Here is a 22742-nt window from a genome sequence, read left to right on the forward strand (position 1 = left end):
TTACAAATTGTGATGTACAAAGACTTTGATGTCAACATATAATCCCAAATTCATTTAAATTGTACTATTTGTGATTGTCATAATATTAAATGTATTTACCTTTCATCTTCAGATGCAGATTCATGTATACCAGGAATAAAAAATATTTTATTCAAAGTATCATTCAGATAAAAATATATGACAATAAATAATGTCTGTTTAAGTATTTAGGATTAAAAAAAACTTTCAAAACTGTGCAGTATTTTAGTTTCAATTCTACCTGAAAAAGTCCATTATTGTAGTTTGTTGTGGAGCTTTCATCAAAAATTCATTTGTGAACTGATCTTCCAAGTCCATAACCGTGCCTAACAAGCTTGTTTTCCTACGATGTTTCAAAAACTTCTTTGCTCTTTCTATGAAGTCAGTAAACTCAGATATGCTCATAATATTTTCTTTTTCACATTCAGTATCATTTTCATCATCCTCGATCAGTGTCAAAATTTTCCGTTTCTGAGACATTTTGTTGCAACTCAAACTTTCATAATTAAACTGAAGTCTGAAATTTTTATGACTTAATCACCGACCAGTGAGTAAATTTCACACCTTTAATACAGAATCTTTAATTTTGTTTTTATTGCAAAATTGATTTAATCCCTCTGGCAACCTAATTATCTATATTTACACATGTACTAAGTATAATTAAATCATGTGACATGGTACTGCTATGGGTCATGTGATAAACCGAATGTTAACAAAATGGCCAGTATAAGAAGCCACAAAGATGATTTTGGCCGAAAAAAAAAAGGTGACTGTTGGCTGTGTTAGGGAGGTGACTTCTGATTTGAGTTAAAATATATAAACAGTTGGGCGGGTTTTAAAATGACCGTTAAGTGAAGGTGACCGTTGATTTGAGGTGACCGGCAGAGCAGGTTTGACTGTATTTTCATGAAGACAATTCTTACCAATCCAATTTTGATGGTCAGAAAATACCTTATCTGTTCTTAAAAAATTAAAAGACACTAAATCATTGTGAAAGCACATATAGTAACTTTTTTTTATTCTTAGTTGTAAGTTTGTTTCTTAAAGTAGAAGTTCTACTTTACTAAGGCTAATTAGTTCAGATCACTTTCCTTTTTGAAGAGGGTGGGGGTGTATGTAGGGAACAACAAATTGGAATAACCCTGATAACATGCATTCCATGCATATACACAAAATACAGTAATAACAATAATTTTGAAATTTCTTGCTAAAGCAAAAAAAAATTAAGCTTGATGCACCATTACACACCATACAAGTAGGCGAATCTAATCTATACCGTGCATCAAAAAAATTCCTTAACAACAAGGTTTAAAAATTACACTACAGCTATTGAGGAGCTGGCATTTTCCACCTGTCCACAGTAGCAACCTAAGAGAGAACCTGGCTAAACAGAACCCCTTTCACAAAAATTATATCTAATGCAACTAAAGCCTATACCTCTCAGTCACGTTGATTTTACGAATGAATCAATTTCTTAAGACAAATTTATTAAATAAAAATTTAAATCAACTATCTAATACAATGCTGGCAAGCTGTTGTGTCACCCAGACAGAAAGAAAATAATTGTATAGTTTCACTGGTTCAAAATGCATTGAAACTGATATAATCAGATTTCAGAAGATGCCTGGTAGAAAACATTTTCACAATGTCCCCCTCCCCTTTTTTTTATCTACCATAAATTGAGATCAATGTGATGTTTTTTATTATTTCAACAATTGCAACCAGCTTCACGTTCACAGTAGTTAAAAATAAAACAGCTGTGACAAGCAACTTAAAAGCCTTATGTCCCCAACGACTGCAAAAAAAGTGCACAAGTGCAAAAACTCCTAGAAAATTTGTTGAATCAAAATGGCAGTGCATTCATTTATATATGATAATTCATAAATGGTGAATAACAATCCTACAAAATTTCCCAGGAGTTACGTCTACAAGTGTGACTGGACAGACAGACACTGGTATTTCTATGCCACTTTTGCAGAAGGAGACAATTTTTTTTCAAGTTACCATTAATGAAGTTTTATATCACCCAATCCAACATGGGTGGTGAAAAGGCAAAGTCCATACATGCTGTAGGGTACAACTCATGCAGTAAATTTGCATCAACATTAATACAAATATTTCATATCCCCAAACAATGACTTCACTTCTGACCATACTAAAACAGTGAATCATTTCAGATGAGCAACATATTTTTGACATTTTGTTCTGTTGTACATAAAATTTTCACACAAAAACTACCTAAAACAGTACTCAACTATTTAATAGAATATTTTAGCCAGCTTCTTTGGTCCCCATCCCCCCAACTACATGTACATCCCCTTTATAAAAAAAATTCACAACTAAAACAACAAGAATGATACTGATGTTTGCAAAATCAAAAAACAAAAACAAAAAAAATTAAAATAATGCAAAGTACCAAAATTTATGAAGTACCCATATTTCAAAGGTTCAGTGAATCAATAAATTCTAACAAATTTTTCTACTGACGTCAAAGTCAACATATTCAAACTCTCAAATTTTCAAAATCAAAAATTTTCAAACTTAAAAATTACAAAACAACCAAACAAAAATTGAATAAAGTTATAGTATCTTTAAAGTACTTTTTTTGAAGGTTAGTTATATGGCAAAATTTTACACTGCTGTAATGTATTTACAAATGGAACTAAAGATAAACACTGAAATGGTTCATTGATAGTTAAAAGGCAAAAGTCAACAACTGTAATAAAAGCCAACAGTCTTACCTAACTCAACTACAGCTTCATTAAAGGAAAATATCATGCTATCAAGTTATAACATAATAAATCATTTTGATAATGAAACTATTTATTCCATTCATTCCTTCTCTACAATTACAGTTTCATAACACTTTTGTTTATGACAGATGGCCTAATTTTATACAGTGATGCATGTGAAAACCTCTATCTAGCTAATTTGTAGGTCATATGCTTTTAAGTATACACAAAATTAAACTCAAATGCAAATAATTATGAAAAGGCCTACACCCAATACTGACAATAAACTGGTGTAATGAGATGAGAATATTGGGGTGTTATCTTACTGTCTGTTAACACATAATAACTAGATAAGATTCAATTGTCCAAAAGAGGGGGTGAGGATTTGTCGGCTGGGAGTTAAAGCACTTGACTATATATCATGAGGTCTGATTATTATTTGGGTTTGACCCTGCAAGCAACAAGTTTTCCATGGATTCTTGCATCTAAAGGAAACAGCTGATATTTCCAGAATAGAACTATGGGCTTTTTTTCCTTTATAACACCCTGGGCAACTATAGTAGAACCAAACTTGCAAACAAGGTTGTCAAATACCCTATTGCGTATTATCACATTCCAGATGAAAATGTTGTATTAAAATAATAAATTAATACCAAAAATCTTAAAGAATGGCCCATTGAAAATCTTAATCTCATTAAAAGTTAATTATCAAAATTTGAAGATCAATCAAGCCCCCTACTCCATACACAACATATCTATATACCATACAACTTACAAGGTGGTCTCCTCTCTGCAATGGTGGGGCTCTGTTGCTCATCATCACTGTCCTCACTTTTGGTCTTCTTACCTGTAGGAAAAGCATTAAATACAATATTACAAAAATATTGCTACATTCCCATACCTGTTGACCTTTAGAACAGTTGTGTGAGAGATTCCCCCCCCCCCAATGAAATTGTCTCACTCAGGAGATTACCCCCCACTGACAGTGACTCATGGAGCAGATTTTTACAAAAAAGCCAAAATATTTTATAGTTAAAATCAGTTTGTATCACAGAAAATATATTAATTTAAACTTTATTTATTCAGGAGATGTTGAACTTTTCATTGTGCGTCTTCACTTAATATGGCATGTTAAACAGGAATACATTCCTTACATTTGTTAAAAAAATCGTTTTTTTTTTTACCACATTTCTTGTAGCTTCTACAAACAACTAAAAGGCAGAGGTTTGAAAAACCTAAAGGTAGATAAGTCCACAAGGGTCCACCCAGTAGTCAAGACTTGTCTGACCCCAAATTATACCATGTTTTATTTATCAAAATTTATCATTGATTCCTTGTATTGCACATGGTAGAATCTTTTGATGGATTTAACTTCTTTTTTTGGTAGTTTTGGGTTTTGAGTACTTCTTGTATTCAATTAAATTTTGGATTTAGATCTTCTTATGTATTTGATTCTAACATTAATGATGAGACTTCACCCCTTGAAAAAGATCTACAGCATATTGAAAAATTGCAATATATATGAATGGTATGTTTTGTTTATATATATCTTCAATATGTGTAACACTTAAGCAAGTTAATACAGTGCAGGTCACAAATTCTTTATAGTATGTGATGTTATTATAGCACAGGCTGCTGAAAAAATGGCTACGTTCAAAAGGTATAAATTCATATTAAATATTTGTCAAAATTTGTCTATAGTGAGAGGTGCACCTCTAAAAAATGTATATAAACACTGTACAAAAATTGAATATTATTTATTCAATACATTTTGAGTTGAGCAAAAACTAGATCTGCTTTCACTGAAAAATTTAAACTAAAAATACTTTGAGCAAGCTCACAAAGGAAAATACTCCCTCATATTTCAAGTGGACTTTCAAAATGTTAAACCCCCCAAAGTTAGATTAATCTCCCCTTACAGTGACCTGACGTTATAAAAATCCCTTGAGCAGCTTAGGAGCTGTGCTTACAAGGTTTAAACATGTAAAACCCTCTGACAAAAAATTACTTTCCTTTAACCACATCTACATGAGGTGAACAACTTCCACATAAAATTTCATCAAAGTCCTTGAGTGACTGAGGAGGAGAAGCTCAGCTTACAAGATATGTGAACAGACAAATGGGAGGACAGACAAACAGACAAGGGTGATTCAAGCTATCCCCTCTCCCTCAATTTTTTTTCTAAGTAATAAAACACTAGAAAGATAAACTAGGCCTATTGCCACTATTTCTATGTATACAGCACAAAAACTTTATTGTTCAAATGGGAAATTTCTCTTCATATCCTCTGCTGTAATTCAACCCACAGCTTCAATCAATCAAATCAGATTTTTCCTTACAATTACACATAAAAGATGATATAACTCTGTATAAATTGACAAAACGGTAAGAGCATAAATATATTTTAAATTTCTGATCAACACAAAGGGGTATTTATTGTTTATACCAGTTTATGGCCCTGTTACTGTGAAAGTACTTTAATTCATGGACACCAATATTTGTGGATTAGGGAAGAAACTCAAATTTGTGGAATCTTGACTTTGTGGTTTTGAGGTTTTCAGTATTCACATAATTGGAAATGTCCTTTCTCCAAATTTCGTGGCTTGGCATACCCACGAATACCACGGAAATCGGTACCCCACTAACAATTATACTTTAACAGTATTTACTGAAAATTTAAGCTAACCCACTTTTAAGACTAATTGATATATTTTTGTGTTACTAAACCCAGAAAAAAGAATGATGAACTGATTACAACAGTTACAAATCAAAATGATGTCACAATGCATTGTTTCTAAGCTAATTTATTAATTTCTAATGAAATGAGGAGGTTTGCAGATGGTTTTTTTATCCAGACATACGGCCACATTGCTTCAACAAACTAAATATTTTGTCAAATTGTCTTGCTACAACAGCCTTAACGATTGAAATATTTAAGATGTCAACGCATGTGGTCAATATTTCCTGCAAAGAAAAAAAAATGAAATTAAATGCTTTGCTTCAGATTGGAAGAATTTCCACATTTTAGCTTTATTTTGTGTGGTTGGCATAGTAAGTACAAATTATACTGAACATGATGTTGTAGTGTCAGGGATACAACCAGTCGTAGAGGCAGTCGATATTGAACAGCACCCAAAATCATTTGTAATGTATGCCCCATCTATATAAAGCAACAAACCAAATTTGAAACCGACCCATCCATTAGGAGCCAAGATTTTTCTGATAAAAATTCTCTCTATCATTCCTTGTAGTGAAAATGGCTAAGACCCATTAAACAGGAATTTACTAATGAACAGCACCCAAAATCACTTACATGGCATGCCCCATCTGCATAAAGCACCACACCATATTTTAAATTTTGTTTGTTTTTTTTTATTTTCAGGACTGATTTTGATATAAACTGAATATACCCCTTTTAATGCTCTTATATATAATGGAGAATTCTAAATCTACGCAAGAAAATAAAGATCAAAATATGCAGTAATAAGAATGAATTTCATCAATTATTCTAGAACTGATTAATATTTAAAAGAAGATAAAGAGTTCCTTTCATGCTTACTAATTTTATATGATGTAATATACCTATTTCCCTAAGATATACAAGAACTATATACAATATAGAAAATATCCAAGTTTTTTATACTTCATTATTTCATTTTGTTTATTGGAATAAAGACCAAAACAAATTAAAAAAGTATCATTCTGCCAAGAAATAAATATATTTTGAAAAGAGTCATTTTTTTTTTTAAATGGAAGACAGTAAGAATTCACACCATGCCAATCAAACATTTAACACATTCCAGATAATCAACACAATCCTCGTCAGCAAATAAATCATAAAGGGAGGAATCGTGGCAAGCAGAAAGTTTCACTAATCAGCAGGTTGGAAAAGCCAGAAACAGGAAAGGAAAGAGATGTTGCAAAAGTCAAAATTGACATGCTTTTTAGATTTGAAAATCAGAAGTTTTTCAGGGTAATTCAATGATTACAATAATCTTGAGTTTCCAAGATATTCAAGCAAAAACATCACAAACTTAGAAACTTAGCAATTCCAAACCAAATGTCACATGCCGTAGTTCCATAGACTATACAGTATATGAGTATTGATTGCCAGCCATATTGTAGTCACGTGACATGCCAGCAGCAATGTGATTGGCCATACACACTACTCACTCTTATCCCGATGCAAAAAACGGAATGATGAACGACGACATGTTTGTGTGGATTCTTTAATATCTACATGTATATGAAAGAAACTTACCATGAATACAAGACCCTAAAAACGTTATTAATTTTAATAAATGAAAACCGTTTTTTTGTTAGTTAATTGTCACCATTATAAACTTCATAATTGTGAAAAAAATGCTTTATAGGGCACAGCTTGGTAAGACCTCAGGAGTCAAATCTGGTCAACAGCTGGGGCAAGTATGGTCAAGCCTTTCAAGCGTAATTGATAGTTTCAAATTTTGATTGGGATTAGACAATTGAAACATGATAATTATAAGAATTTGACCAGAATAGAAGTGGCCCATTCCTAAATGATTCTAAAAACTACATCCAAAATTAATTCCAAAATATTTCTAGGGGTATGGCACATTGTAGTAAAATTTTGAAGAGATCCATTCCCTTTTACTGATCATGTTCCAGAAATCAGAAACATGCTTGTTTCTGGCCCCTTTCTGGTCATTACTGCATGAAAACCAAATGACTGTGGGCAACAACGATGATGACACCAAACCATTATAGGACCACCTTTGTTTGTGCATGTATAAAAAACAAAATTGAACAAAACAATACATAATGTCATATATTGGTAGAAAAATTCAAAACTCAAGGCTCCCATGAGCCTGAATAGCTCACATGGCATATAGATAATTATTGGTCTACTATTCATTCGTTTCAGCAAATTATCTTTTTCTATCACAGTTTTTAATCATTGGATTATCAATGGTTTGTATTAAAATTCATTTGATTGTCTATGGTTTGGTAAATGGCATCAATCACACCAGCAGATTGGCTTTAGCATAAGCCAGTAAAAGAGTGAAATACAAAAAAACAGGGAACATCTATCACCACTAGAAAGGGAAGCAACCCAAAACCTGTGGCAACAATTTAGAAAAAAAAGATTGATCAAACATATAAAAAAAAATGTTATACCTCCAAGTAAGTTCCTCAGGCCTTTCTGGTATTTTTTGGCCCTTCTAAGAGGACTATTGTAATTAAATTCAGAAGTTGGGGATGGAGGCCCTTGGCCCTTGCCATAGTCTGAATGTACTGCTTTGTCCTTATTCTGTAGAGCATCTTCCACCATTTTCTGTTTTTCTGGTGTCACAAAATGATCTGATGGTGATGTTGGTTCCTGTGAAGAAAACATACAAATTTTAGGTACATGTCCATCTGAGACTCATACAAAATTTGTATGAAGTGATTCAATAAAAAAGGTCACATATTCTTTTTCTTGAAGAATCTTAGCTTGCTGCATTCTATGTATTGAATGAATGATTTTTGATACAAAACCTTCTTGAAAAAAGATCAAGGTGAAATATAAAATAGAAAGTGTTAGCAGAGTCAGAGTTGTCTCCATTTTCACCCATAAAACATTCCCTGAATGATTTTTGGGAGAACATTATTTTGTTTCAATTAATAAATTGGAAAAAAAGCCATTTCCATGATGAGTTTTCTATGATATGGGAAATTTATTGTCATACAAAACAAATACTTTATTAGTTACATGTACAGTACAAACCAGGAAATTCTAGTGTATCCAATTTAGGGTCTATTTGCAGATAGAAACCTAATTTGATATGCATAAAAAATGTTAGGAAATTTTTTTATTTCACTTCAGACATCAAACAGAGTGGTGAATTTTCAGCTAAAAAAAGCATTTTGTGTAATTGTTCAGTTTTAGTTTTCAATGTAACAATTAAATGCTTCAAACAGTGCAGTTTGATATGATTGCATATGTTGAATCCTAAAATGTTGGTGCAAGTATGGACATGCTATTCAAACGTGATACATGCAGCTTTAGTTTTTATTGTGTTTTAAAGACATTTCACGCAGGATAAGAATTTGAACACAATCGAAATGGCCCTTTTTTGACTTGGAATTCCTAATTGGCTCAAGTCACATCCCCTAAAATCATTCCCAGTTTTCTTTTGAGGTATAACACCTTCTCATACAATTTAGAATATATCCATTCCTTTATAATAAAGGTATTGTCTGAACATGTTTTTGATCCCTTTTTAGCCCCAATTCTTCAATGTATAAGTCATGACCCCCAAAATTATTCCAAGCCTTCTGTGGTGGTATGGCACCTTGTACAATTTTAAAAAGATCCAATTACACAGTTAAGTTATTGTCTGGACATCAGGACAATTTTGTTTCAAGCCTTAACCCCCAAATCAATCCTAATTCTGACCATTGTGGTACATATGAACAGAATTTGGCACATCTCTACTTCTACTGCAGTTGTTGAGTTAAATTTTATGAGATACTTGTTTTTGGCCCTTAACTCCAAAACGAGTGGTGTCATAACCCCAAAAATCAATACCAACCTTCCTATTACACAATCTTATAAATCCTTATAAAGATCAGCCAACTAATATTCATGGTTTGGCATGAAAACCAAGTGTCTACAAATGATGACCCCACCAACGAGACGGACAACTATGGCGACAACAGCACTTTACCATCTTTTGCCTTAGAAAAAACACTTTTTCAACACAACGCAATTTCCAAACATTTACAAAGCATTTAAAACACTTTTGTTAAGAAACAAACATTTAAAAAAAAATCCAAAAATAGTTGATTTTCAGGAAACTCAATGCATGTTAAGTCATGATTCTCACTTACAACTAAAAATTTGAGTAGAATCAAGAAATTTTAAAAACACATTAAAAGCAGCTTTGATTAGCAAACTAGTGATACCTTCACTTCATGCAGATAAATCAAAGATAACACAAAATGCATGTGTCATAGTGTCAGATTTATCTTTACCCATAAATACACTTAAAGTTGATATCAGAAAGTAAGACATGTACTACCTATATAAAGCTACATACAATGTTTGAAAAACAATCAGTTCAAAAGACACAAAGTTAATTCAAATAAACCTTCCACTTCTTGAATGAGAGTATAAAAAACTAACTCTAAAAATCTATATAAAAAAAAAACTAAAAAAAAAACATTTGATGTTCTATTTCTACCTTTTGTCTTTTCATTTTGAATTAATTTAAATAGATAGTATTTAAGAATTTTTTGAAAATATATCAGATTATAATTTTATCAGAAAAAAGGTGACTGTAATAAGTCTATGTGATCTTGGTTTTCACACCGAAAAAAAGATCATGAAAAGGACAAAGGTCATTGAGACTTAGTTTTAGTCCTGATATATCAGAAGAAAAGAGATACATTTTTGGTGATATATATTTTTTTTTCTTCATTTGAAATAAGCAAACTAAGGCCATATCAAGTTAATTTGTAGATTCTCATCCACCAACAACATGGGGTAATCCTTTTGAGTACGGGCAAGCGGGGATGGGAATCTACAAATAAATCTGTTGTGGCCTAACTAGAATCTGTTAGAACCCACAAAGAAATCAGTTTCTCTAGGCTATTGTTATTAGTTTTTGCAAAGTATTCTTATAAATGCAGACAAGGAGAAAGATCTGGAATAAACTACAGTCATGAAAGTCATTATTTATGTCTATCTAATTCTCAGTTTGTAAAAAGGTAAAGATATAATGAAATCAAAACCTATATTCACATATAGCAAGATATTTTATACATGTATGTCCTGATCGTATACATATTTCTATACAATAACTGTATTGTCTGGAACAAATAACGAATGCATACAGATAAGTTTAGCCAATACAAAACATTATGTTGCACTAATAGAATGAGAATAAGTATGGCGTATATGTCTGAGAGACAACAACCCCACCGGGAAGAAAATATCAGCCCAAGGTCACCCGTTGGTCCTCAATGAACACGGAAATCCTCATACCACAGATAACGGATAAGTTCAGCCAATACAAAACATTATGTTGCACTAATAGAACGAGAATAAGTATGGTGCATGTGTCATAGAGACAACAACCCCACCGGGAAGAAAATGTCGGCCCAAGGTCACCAAGAACAAGAAGGAAATCCTCATACAACAGCGGCAAACTGCAGCTAGCCCCAAAAAATTAATATACAGTTGCCACTATATACTCAAGTAACAAAAAAAAAAATAATCTAAAGGTGAAAACGAAACAAGAAATAATGAGGCTAGAAACTCCTGACTTGGGACAGGGGCAAAAAGTGGCTGGGTTAAAGCATGTATACCCCCACTTGATATCAGACAGCAACAAAAATCCCTTACAATTGTAACTATACCCAATCTATATGAAGCCCACATACCAAATTTGAAATCAATCCTTCCAATAGGAGCTGAGATTTTCGTGAAGAAAGTTTTGTCTTTCATTCCAAATTATTAAAAAGTAAAAATTGGGAAAGTCTTGGGAAATCAGACTTTGATATCAGATAGACACCAAATTTGCTAACAACAAAAGGATCATCTATCCAAAGCCAAACACTGAATTTGAAATCAATCAATCAATCTAATAGAATTAGACAGACCAGGAAGAAGAAACAGACAGATCAAGAAAAATAACATTTTGTAACTCAGTAACCCATCTCCAATAGTTGTTATGGTGTATCTGGCTACACCACGAAAACTGATTTGTTCAACGTGTTATAGTATTCCTTTCCCCTTTCGTCTACCCTGGACTTAACTCGGCAAGTTTTCCTTCAAAAAGCAGAGGACACTAACACAACCCATGCATCTGGCCTATGCTCCCAGTTTTTAGTTGAGTCTGAGTTGCTTGTTTACTTTTTTTGCTTTTAATGTATTATTTTGGTTATTTATGATCTTTGTTGTGTGTCTCTGTTTTCCCTGTCTGGTCTGTTCTTGATTATATTCTTTGGATTTCCCCTAGAATCTTGGTTCCCTTGATTACTCTTTTGAAATTCAGAGCCAGTTTAGTAGCTCTTTGACTCCATCACATCAACACTGACTAAACTAAACACCAGATAATTATACATTATACTAGTAAAAATATAATGAAAAGGTAAAAAGAAAGATTTCACCATACCTTTTAACCTTTTGAATAACCAAAAAGGGAGATCTTCCCCTTTTCAGGTTTCTAAGAGAGAGATTGACCCAAAAAAGAGGGAAGATCAACAGGTATGATCTCACTACGAAAAAGTGTACAACTTATTGTATCAACATAGAAAATGATTATTATGAAAGTGTAAAGAGCTACAATGCCGTGAAAATATAAGTTTATCGTGATCTCACACAACAGATAAAATGTAATTCAAGTGCAGAGTGTGGGTTACAAAGGCCACTACAGACTTCTACACTATTCGGCAGACTACAAAATGTAGATTCTCATCAAAAAGTTTTTTTTTTATTTCCTATTTACCAATTTTTAACTTTTGATTCATTTGATAATCTAATTAATGCATTAGGCACCTGTTGTCCTGCAAGGCATAACCCACCCATCCAGGAAGATGATACAGGACAGCAACCAAAATAGCTCACAATGAATCCCAAATCTACACGAAGCCACATACCACATTGGAAACCAATCTGTGTAGAAGCTCAGAAGTGTGACAAAAATTGTCGTTATCATTCAATGTATTGACAAATCAGTAAGTCTCACAAAACAGGAAGTCTCACAAAACAGGAAGTTAATATTGGTACCAGCAACAAAAATTGCTTAAATGTTTGCACCATCTTCTGTGAAAGTACTTTTATGCCTGGGTACCAATTTTCATGGTTTAGGGAAAATGATCAGTTCGTGGATTCTTGAATTTGTTGATTTGACAACTCTATCATAAAAACGAATGGAAAATTTCCTTTACATTGGGAACCAAATTTTGTGGTTTACCAAACCCACAAAATCCATGAAAATTGGTACATCGCAAACAATAATACTTTCACAGTATACAGCAAGGAACATACCATATTTGATGATATGAGAAAGCCATTTGCCTTAAGTGCGAACAAAGCATTTAGTAAGTTCTCTTTCAAATAAAATGAATTTCATGTCATTTTGTTTAATTTGATTTAGTATAATTTCAATAATTTTTTTTTTTATATGCCCAAGGTGTTCCGATCAAACAACATGTGGTTCTCTGAAATGTTTTGTCAAGCAGGTGTTTTGACTACATTTCAAAGCTTCAACAGATGGAGATGCAGCATTTTGCTTTGCCTTGATGAGTTTCTCAAGGTCAATATGATAAATTTTTACACTAATTTCTATTGCATTAAGAGTGAGCTTTGCTTAACCAATAAACCAAGAGTCAAGATAATGGCGACAAATTCAGACAGACAGATGGACGATTAAAAGACAAGGTAATTCTAATATACCACCCACACCTTAAAAACAAAAGAAATAAAGAAATATAACTTTTTTTCGTAACTTAAGTATCATTTTTCACAAACAATTGTCCAATTTCACAAATGGAGATCAATCAATACTTTTTAATATTTTTCTGAATTATTGTACTGCACTGAGTATAAGTATGCATTTTCAGTATAGAAAACACAGACATACAAAAACAGTTATTTTCTCGCTCAAAAAGATTGAGACTGCCAGTATAAGAGTTAAAATAGGCCATACCAAATTGATTTTTTTAAGCAGATGAAAAATGGAGCAAGCAGGCACAAACATTACAATAATCAATTCATTCCTGTTGGGTCTGGATATACATAATTTATTGTATATATGAACAGAAAATCATCTTTTTGGCTTATTAAATTTAAGAAAGAAAAGAGAGTTTTAAAAGCAAGAATTTCCATAGATTAGAATATGAAGCAATGTTATCTGCAAGATGCTGATAAAGTATTTACATTCTAAAAATGTTATCTGGTACAGGAAAATAAAAAAAAAAGAAAAAAAAAATCAATATGGCTTTGCCTCACACAATGGGTCATGCATTTACAGTAACAAACTGCAAGCCAAATATCACACAAAGGAAATACAAGATGAGAATCTACACTACATCCTATAAAGATTCTGATGGAAGCAAAACTTGATATAACACCCACACTGAAGCTCTTACCAAATCAGAAAATGATTCCTGCTTAGCCAAGGGAGCAGGACTTGGCCTGGGTTTTCTCCTAATAGGACCTCGTTCTAAAGATACTGTTTCTAATTTTCCTTTTGGAGCCTTCAAGCAAAATATCCAATTTAAAAAAAGTAGACTACTTATTTTCATGGATTGGAAAATCCCTGAACCAGTCCATGCAACTGTTTTGCGGATCAATGAACAATTATTGACTGATTGCAGGCAGATCAATGATCAGAGACAGATCTGATGACAGATTTATTATGTGAAATAAATGATGATCCATTCATGTAAATTTTATAACTTTCTTTGGAAGGAATCTTCTATAAAGTTATTGTAAATTTATTTTGAAAATTTTTTTATCAAATTTACATTTTGTATTTCATTAAGAAAAGGTCAATGTAAAAAGAAATTCTATTTAATATATCTCTTAATCTACATAAACTAATACATCTGTGTGAAAAGGGGGGAACCAAATACAACATTCCATAAATCAGTGATCACATGACAAAAAACAGGCGCAATCACTAGTTGTATATACAGGTTTAACGGATCAATGACTAATCAGTAATTGATCAATGACTATCAGTAACTGATCGATGACTATCAGTAACTGATCAATGACTAATCGGTAACTTATCAATGACTAATCAGTAATTGATCAATGACTATCAGTAACTGATCAATGACTAATCGGTAACTTATCAATGACTAACCAGTAACTGATAAATGATCAATGACAGATTGCTAATAGGGTAGCATGGACTGGTTCAGGTACTGTATCCATTCGCCTTTAAAAAAAAATCTAAACAATGGATAAAAGTCTCACAAAACCTTGAACACTTTATTAAACATCTATATGTATAAAATACATTGTTATTTACATTTTACAAGAAGCATCTAAAACCTATGTATGATCAATCATCTACTGACCTAACAGTTACCAGTAGTTCACATTTTTCTAAATTTAAGTGAACATGCAAAATTAAGAAAGATTTGCAAGCTACTTGATTTCATGCAAGACTTGAGGTTTTACATGATTCCACTATATGGCAAGGTATTGACTTCTCTGGGTGAAATTAACAACCTTAAGAACCACTGATTAAAAAAAAATATTGCTCACCATTTTGTCCTCATGCCAACGTGCTAAATCTTGAACTCTGCAAAAAAAAAATTGTATAAAGATTTTAAGAACCAAATACCTCTGGGAGTGGACAATATGGAAATCTCAGCCATCTAAGACAAGAATTTTGGTGTTCTCCAACAAGGTTCCACCAAGTTAGTGTACTAATTTATCTAACACAAGGGTGTCTGAGAATTCCCAATCTTCAATTAGAAAACCTGGTGATTGATTCATTTTCTCACTTTTAAATTTGTTTTCCAATTTTAAATACATTTGAATTGAAATGACCTACTTTAACAGCAGATCATGACCTATTGATGTGGCCAGTGAAATGTCATAATCAGCTGCAGAATAAAGGTAAACGGTAAAATTGTAACAGTAAAACCTGGATTTCAATTAACGGAATTCCACTAAAAAGCAGAAAAAAATCATCCATGGTAACAAGAGAGGAATTTGACAAGTTTTTTTCATCATAATTAAAAAAATTAGGCTCAAAAAAGATATTACTCATATAGTTAAGCAGTGGGTTTTATAATAATTTTGACATCAGATGATATGGGAAATGGTCAACTAACCTTGAAGATCGCTTGTCTGGCAAGAATTCATCTTCTTGTTTAGCGGTGGGCTGAATTATGATTTTAACGTCTGATTGGGTGGGAGAGGAACTAGCTATCTTTGTATCTGTTTCTGGTTCTGAGTCGTCACCATCATGGACACCACTACTTCTAAAATGAGGAGTTAAATACTTTCAACAACGGATAAATTCAAGAGAAGAAGAATGAAAAAATGTTTTTGGATGGCCTACATAAAGAGGCATGTACAGAAAATATAACAATCAGCCCCAAAACCAAAGTGTTCTAAATAAATTTGAAAATTTCATTATTCACTTGTAAAGTGTCAGCACTTGTAAGAATCAGGCAAAATGGGAAAAATCAGAAACATGCACGTCAAAAACCCACCAATCTGACGACGTTTTATTACTCAAGGATACTTTCTCTATTTGAAAAGACCATTACTTAATTTCTGCATCACTGGCTTTTGCTCAGAAAATTTTCAACTAAATGTTAGAAAATTAAAGTTTTTTACAGAGTTATCTGCCCTTGAAATGTTCATTTTCAGCGCATTACAATGAAATTATAACTCAATGCACCAAAATGATATGGAAACATACTGTCTTTTTGCCTTGATTTTGATGGTGCAAAATTCAGAAAAAGTATAAAACTTTGTACTTAATTACTTTCAGAAACCTGGAAACATCACACCTATAGTTATTCATACAATATTTTCTGTACAAGTTGCAATTTATGTTGAAAGCAAAGCAGTGCCCTATTTTTATTTCTTAAGTAGCATTGCAGACTAGATAAGTGTAGATGTTGTCTCATAATGGTTTTCTTCAATTTCTCTGCTTCAAAAGATTTCCCATTAGAACTACAATGTTTTGTTACCATTTAAATAGCATGTTCAATGAAAAATATATGTGAATATGATAATGTTGGTCTTTTTTTTTTTTTCAGAGTACCTAAGTTCCCAAGAAAATCAAAAGGACAAAAGAAAGATCCATTAAATGGCACAATTATTACTCCAGATGAACCTCGACCTCGTCTAAGGAATGGTGGGGTAGACATCTCAGGACCTCTTCTAACAGATAGTACTAGGGAGGAACCACATCCTCCTCCTAAAAGGACATTCCCTGATTTTAAAGCCTTGAAACCTCATTCAAAACCTAAACCACCAGAGTGAAGCAAATATACTTTCAAAATGATGGGTTTTTTTCATACCATGTTTCACCTACTGCCTGATTCTTAAAAAGACTGACACTTAAAGGAGAAGACCATGTTATTGTGCAAGTCATAAATATCGAAACTAATCTGTTAAATATTCATGAAAATTAAATTGAAACAAATTACTTTCCTTTTCTTAATTAATAAATCGAGATTTAAAATTAGGAAATTTGAATTTCCCGCGCCAATGTGCGCCACCCTGACCAGTTGAACTTTGACGTCACGAAGTCGGTTTGTAAAGTGAAAGTAAATAGGTAATTGATTATGACGTCCGAAGAAATCACAAATTTGGGACTTTTCCCCTATAATTTCAACCCAAAATAAACAGAAGAAACGATTGAGGCACAACATGTATAAGCAAATGTCAGACATCATTGACGAACAACAGGATTACCAGCCAGATGAATAGTATTTGTAAGGAAAATCTTATGGCTACTTCTGAAGAATGTTTGTGTTGCTGGTAAAAATCTTTTAGAACATTTCTCTTTTATCATTCGTGCAATCGTAAGCTTGACAGGTCATCATGTTTTGGTGATTAGATAAACATGATCGTAGAAATATTTAGGGAATATTCTTTGTTTACATATTATTTGCAGTACTTGTATCAGTACCAAACCGACTTAGTGAGGTGATGAGCCAACCAGAAGCTATCGGTAAAAATCAATAAAATCTGGCTATGATCTTCCTTCAGATAGGAGAGTTCTGCAAGATGGCTATCCACTTATATTTCAAAGATTTCGAACTTTGCATAGCCTTGAGCATTTTATAAAAGCGTATTTTTCATTAAAGGTTATTTATTTTTGTTTACGTGGGTATGATTTATCATAAGAGCCCAACTTAATGTGTGGTCTTTCCCTTTAAATATGTGTCCTCATTGAAAACAAAGTTTTAACTGCTGTTCACTAAGGGTTGTTCCATTTAAATCTACATGGGAACGGGGTGCCAATTTTTTGTTTTCACTTGGTTGGGAGTAAAAAATTTTTTTTTTATGTTGGTATGTTTGATAAATTGAATTATGTTGCCATGATGAAATTTCCTCTATTAAATTCAATACACCTGGGGGTTGGGATATTTCGATGCTCTGATTTCCAAAAATTTCATACCACACCTGCATTTTCCCACAGATTTATCTTTCTTTTTTTTTTTTTTTGCATACTTTTTCTTTCTGGTGGTGGGGGGGGGGGGTATCTTAAGAATATATAGTATGTTGGGGGTGGGGTTTGGCAACATTTTTTTTACATTGGTGGGGTTTTTTTTACAAGTTGAGTCCCCCTCCCCATGTAAATTTAATGGAGCAGCCCTAAAACTGAAGATGAATATTAAGTAAACTTACAAAAATCAGACAAATTATGAAAAAGCAGCTTTTTAAACTACACTATAGTAGTATTTTGTGATGTAAAAAACTTACAATTCTTGTATGGTAAGATTTTGATATCATTTTAATTCCAAAATATGACAAAAAGAAATTTAAGTAAAACAGTTTAAATATTAATAAAATTAAAGGCCTGAAGCAAGTGTTAGTGACCCTGCCCCTTTACCTTCTCATTTAACAGTTTAACATGAGGCCAAAAAAAAATGTCTGTTTCCTGCTTCCCTACGTCCCTTCCCCAAAACATTTTATTGGCCATTTTAGCTCAAACACTATTTAAGTCTTGATTGTTTCTGCATTAAATCAATGTAAATGTTTTTTTTTTTCAAAAATAAAATTATTTCCCTACCAACCAACCCTATTATTTTTTTGGCATGATAAATACTTACGATGAGTCCCTCCTTGGAGATCTACCATCAATGTTATCTAGTTCCTCTCCACTGGAACCTCTCAATATACCTTCATCACTGTTAGAAGACCTTAGATCTTCTATTTGTGATTTCCTGACTCTTTCTTCCTCTAATTTCTTTTCAGCAAGAAGTTGTTTAAAACTGCAAAATAATTAATCCAAATGAATCTAAGTAATTATTCAAAAATCAAAAATTTTCATATTCCATATTCAAGAAAATAGTAAATGTCATCATAAAAAAAACCTGTCTAAATCAAACCCTGTATAAACAGACAACCTGTGTAAACCAGACAGCTTTGGAAGTCCCTTCAAATCAGTTTCAATATTATTAGAATACATGACCTAAGGAGGTAGACCAATGGTAAGGGACACAACTCTTACAAATCATTGGAACGTTTGTGTTCAGCATTTTACATCAATCTCATATAAGCATCAAAGTAACTTGGACTGATTTCATTCTGTTTCAAATGAACATTTGATAGGCTTTGGTGAAATTGAATATGATACAATCATATATCACAGATTTCAAGAGTAATGCCCCTTACTATAGGTCTACCTTCTTAACTCAGTCCAAAGGGAGTTCAATTCAGACTTAAGAACTTCTCTTTATTACTGTCCTGTTAATTTAGTATGAAATTAGAAATACTAAAAGCAAGCTCACAGAGAATACCTCCTGCTTCAAATGAAGTTGAGTACATAACACATCTGTTCAATTATCTCCCTTCTGAGTCCTCTGACAGTAACTATATTTGTTCATACACATCAACAAATGAAGCCCAACCTTACTTTGAAATTTCATTAAAATCCCTTGAGCAGTTTAGGAGTTGCACTTACATGGTTTTCACATGTAAAACCCATTAGTTCCATTTCCTCAGATTGAGTTCCTCCAATAGTAACTATATTTCTTCATCCACATCGACATATGATATCAAACCTTTGGGTGGTACAAGAGGAGTTGTGTATGATTTACACAGATTTAAAATGCACTGAAATCGATATGAAATAAACGAACAGAAATATGTCCGGTTTAGACAGGTATTCAGATAATTCAGGGTTCAGTTTAGACAGGTCTAATTCCTAGTAACCCAGATTCAGTAATGGTACTTACACTTTTCTGCCAAGATAACCCCTATACCAACACTGTATGGTTAGAACAGCACTACAGGTTCGTATGAATGAGATTCTATCATGGCACATCCTCATGTACCTCTGAATACATCCAGCAGCTTTGTTTTGCTTCAATCGTACCCGTCTCCTTTTACTTATGAACATTCTGACATATGCCTACATAAAAAATACAGAAAATCATTCTGGCATACCCCTACCCTGTATCTCTTGCACAACAGTTAATGGATGTGTAGTTCTTTTTTTTTTTGGGGGGGGGGGGTTCATTCTTGTTGTAAAAAGTATATTATTTTTTCTATCATTAAGTGATTTCCACATTTAGGTTTAGTCTGAGGACCATTTAAGTCCAATATTTCCACATTTAGCTTTGGTCTGAGGACCATTTAATTTAAGTCCAATATTTGCAAGCTAGTAAGTGTTCAGTGTTCAATTTCACAAAGGAAAAACAAATGTAGGTGTAAAACAAACTGTCAGTCTTGATGTCATAATGTTATTTTTCATTGTGACATCTTTTTTTTTTATTTTCTTCCTTGTTATTTTCTAATCAGTATCCTACTTTCATAGTGGTTGTCTTATGGACATTTCATCAATACAGGAAAAAATAAAACATGTTTGTCATACAGAACCTAAACCAATCCACGCAACTATAATTGCAATTGGTGACTGATCACCTACCAGTTTCTGATCAGTCATTGATTCGTCAAACAGATCCGTTAAACCAGTGATCACATCACGTGACCACTGAGGGATCAATACATTATATGGATTTCACTGTTTCATTTGCCCAGTTTCACACAAGTTTACTGAATGCAATAGATCTAAACATTATTTAATTGCTTTTATTTTCTATTTGTTGTATTTTTAACAAAATATAATTTATGGATTCAATAAATTTAATTTACGATAAATTTAATATGGTATTACATTGGATTTGTTTCAATGGAAATTCTGAAAATTACCTATCATCCGTCATTTTACAAAACAGTGATCAGATCGGTCAACAGTCATCGGTAATCTGTATGTTTTGGACAAACATGAAAAACTTTTTATAAGCATGCAAAAATATATCGAAAAATTTATCTGGTTCACAAAGGCCTTCATATATGAAAACAATATAGTCTTTGCTTGCAATATAGACGTTTTCATGTGCTATATAACCACAAAATAAATGATAAAAATATTGCACCTAAACATGTTTCAATATGTTTTTAGACATATCAATTTTTCTCATGTAATGTTCCAATTAATATTGAGAATTCAAGTAATTGTCTGTCTAAGAATCAGGCAAAATGTGTATAAAGTGTGGCATATGATGAAAAAAAAACGCATTGATTTTATTGCATTATCCAAGTATTCATAACTCATTACTTCCAGGAATAACCATCAAAGAGTTTTTTTTTTTTATAAAAAGTACCGTTCTATGTAAGAATCAGTCAATAGGTAGCACATCATATTTCTCAATTTTCTGCCACAAATATATTCAATACATCTAGGAAACAATGGAAAAACTATTTAAATTTATCCTGAAGCATCTTTGACATAGATATTTTTTGACTGTTTATAAAAGGAAAAATGCAAGAAAATTTTCCGGTCATTTTTTCATAGTGCATTTCAACTAAATTTGAACTATCAATATCTTCAAAAGGCAAATTTTACAAACACTTTGATGGTTATTTCTAAAGGTTATCGGGTATAAATGGGTATAAATACTTGGTTAATGCGATAAAAATCTGGGGTTTTTTTCCTTCATGTACCACACCTTATACACATTTTGCCCAATTCTTAGGCAGAAAAGTACTTAAAGTTTGTTTCTTTTAGATATTGATAGGTAAAATTGATATTGATAGCCAAAAAAATGGCAGGAAAATTTTCCAGCATGTAATTAATCAGTCAAAAAAATATCTCGTTACAGATGTCTAGGATAATTTAAATAGCTTTTTCGTTGTTTTCAAGATATACTGAATATATTTCAGGCAAAAAAGACCACTTTAAGAAACGTTATGTGCCACCAATAGCCAGATTCTTACACAGAACGGTATTTATTTGTTTATTGTATATTCATTCTTACCTGTATGACAATTATACAGGTTTTCAGTTTGACATAATTTCTCTTCTCTACGTGGGTTTTAAACCACCGTTGTATTTTGATAACTCTCTCCATAATGGCTACATGTAAGGCTTGGTCCAGTCTCTGCTTTTCTGTCTCTCTTAGGAACACCTAAATTGATAAAAAAAACAAACAAGAGGTTGCATGCTACTTTGTGCTAAGAAAACCCCAACTCAACCTGGGAACAGGAGACACAGAGGCGATCAGTTAACAGGAATTATATGAGCAAGAAATCTAAAAAGTGGAAACACAGTACAAGTCATCATGCAAAAGCAATTTGCCAAATATCTAAGTATTCCCTCATAAAGGAGCTGACAAATTTGTTACAAAAATTTCCATCAGGTACTGCATGAAAAATGACAAAGACAATTGGTAAACAGGAAGTAGATGATGGAGGAACTTGAAAAGGGGAGACATGGTACAAGTCATCATGCAAAAGCAATAAACCAAATATCTACGCATTATCTTCAGTAGAAGCCGAGAGACCTGTTACAAAATAGTGTAACTGACGGACGGTTGGACCAACCAACTAAGCGATTGCAATATAGCCCCACTCTAATGAGAGGAGATATAAATTGTCACTACTGATTTATTGATAGATTTCAAAACGAATGTTTAATTTCCCACAATCAATATCTGCTTCCTGGATATAGAAATACGGCATTCATTGAATATTAAGTGAATGGTGAAAAAAGGAGGGTGGCAAAATATTCAAAATGGCCTAACTCAAAAGTGCATTTCAGATTTTCCTGAAAACTGGACATAATTTGCATTTTATGGTGCTCAATAACTGTACATATTTTTTTTTTAATTTAACTTGTCAAAGGGAAGGTGGACCTGACAAAATAGATCACAAACTTTCCACTTTCCTAAACCACTGCCTTGTCTTTCAGGAGATCTTATTGATTAACTTGAATGTTCCAAATATAAAGACTGAAGCTCAAATGTTGAGTA

At 32.6% G+C, this 22742-nt stretch overlaps 1 protein-coding gene across 19 annotated transcripts in view; it reads right to left on the bottom strand.

Moving 5' to 3' along the window:
- LOC148620795 (unconventional myosin-IXb-like) overlaps positions 1-22742 on the bottom strand; it is a 122623-nt gene that overhangs the window by 38512 nt on the left and 61369 nt on the right. For 9 of the 19 annotated variants that reach the window (XM_088574605.1, XM_088574595.1, XM_088574600.1 and 6 more), the window contains 10 exons: positions 21750-21899; positions 19665-19840; positions 18537-18698; positions 15573-15722; positions 14998-15034; positions 13869-13976; positions 7908-8109; positions 6924-6986; positions 3526-3597; positions 2760-2774 (listed from right to left, as the gene is read on the bottom strand). In XM_088574605.1, coding sequence (XP_088430731.1) covers positions 2760-2774; positions 3526-3597; positions 6924-6986; positions 7908-8109; positions 13869-13976; positions 14998-15034; positions 15573-15722; positions 18537-18698; positions 19665-19840; positions 21750-21899 — 1135 coding nt within the window. Of the gene's footprint in view, positions 1-2759; positions 2775-3525; positions 3598-6923; positions 6987-7011; positions 7027-7907; positions 8110-13868; positions 13977-14997; positions 15035-15572; positions 15723-18536; positions 18699-19664; positions 19841-21749; positions 21900-22742 lie in introns of all 19 variants that reach the window. The other 10 variants (XM_088574603.1, XM_088574596.1, XM_088574593.1 and 7 more) reach the window with 7 other exon arrangements.

This window comes from Perna viridis, chromosome 3 (genome assembly GCF_037379345.1).
Source record: "Perna viridis isolate PV_CMFRI_1.1 ecotype Kerala chromosome 3, ASM3737934v1, whole genome shotgun sequence".
In the NCBI taxonomy this organism is placed as follows: domain Eukaryota; kingdom Metazoa; phylum Mollusca; class Bivalvia; order Mytilida; family Mytilidae; genus Perna; species Perna viridis.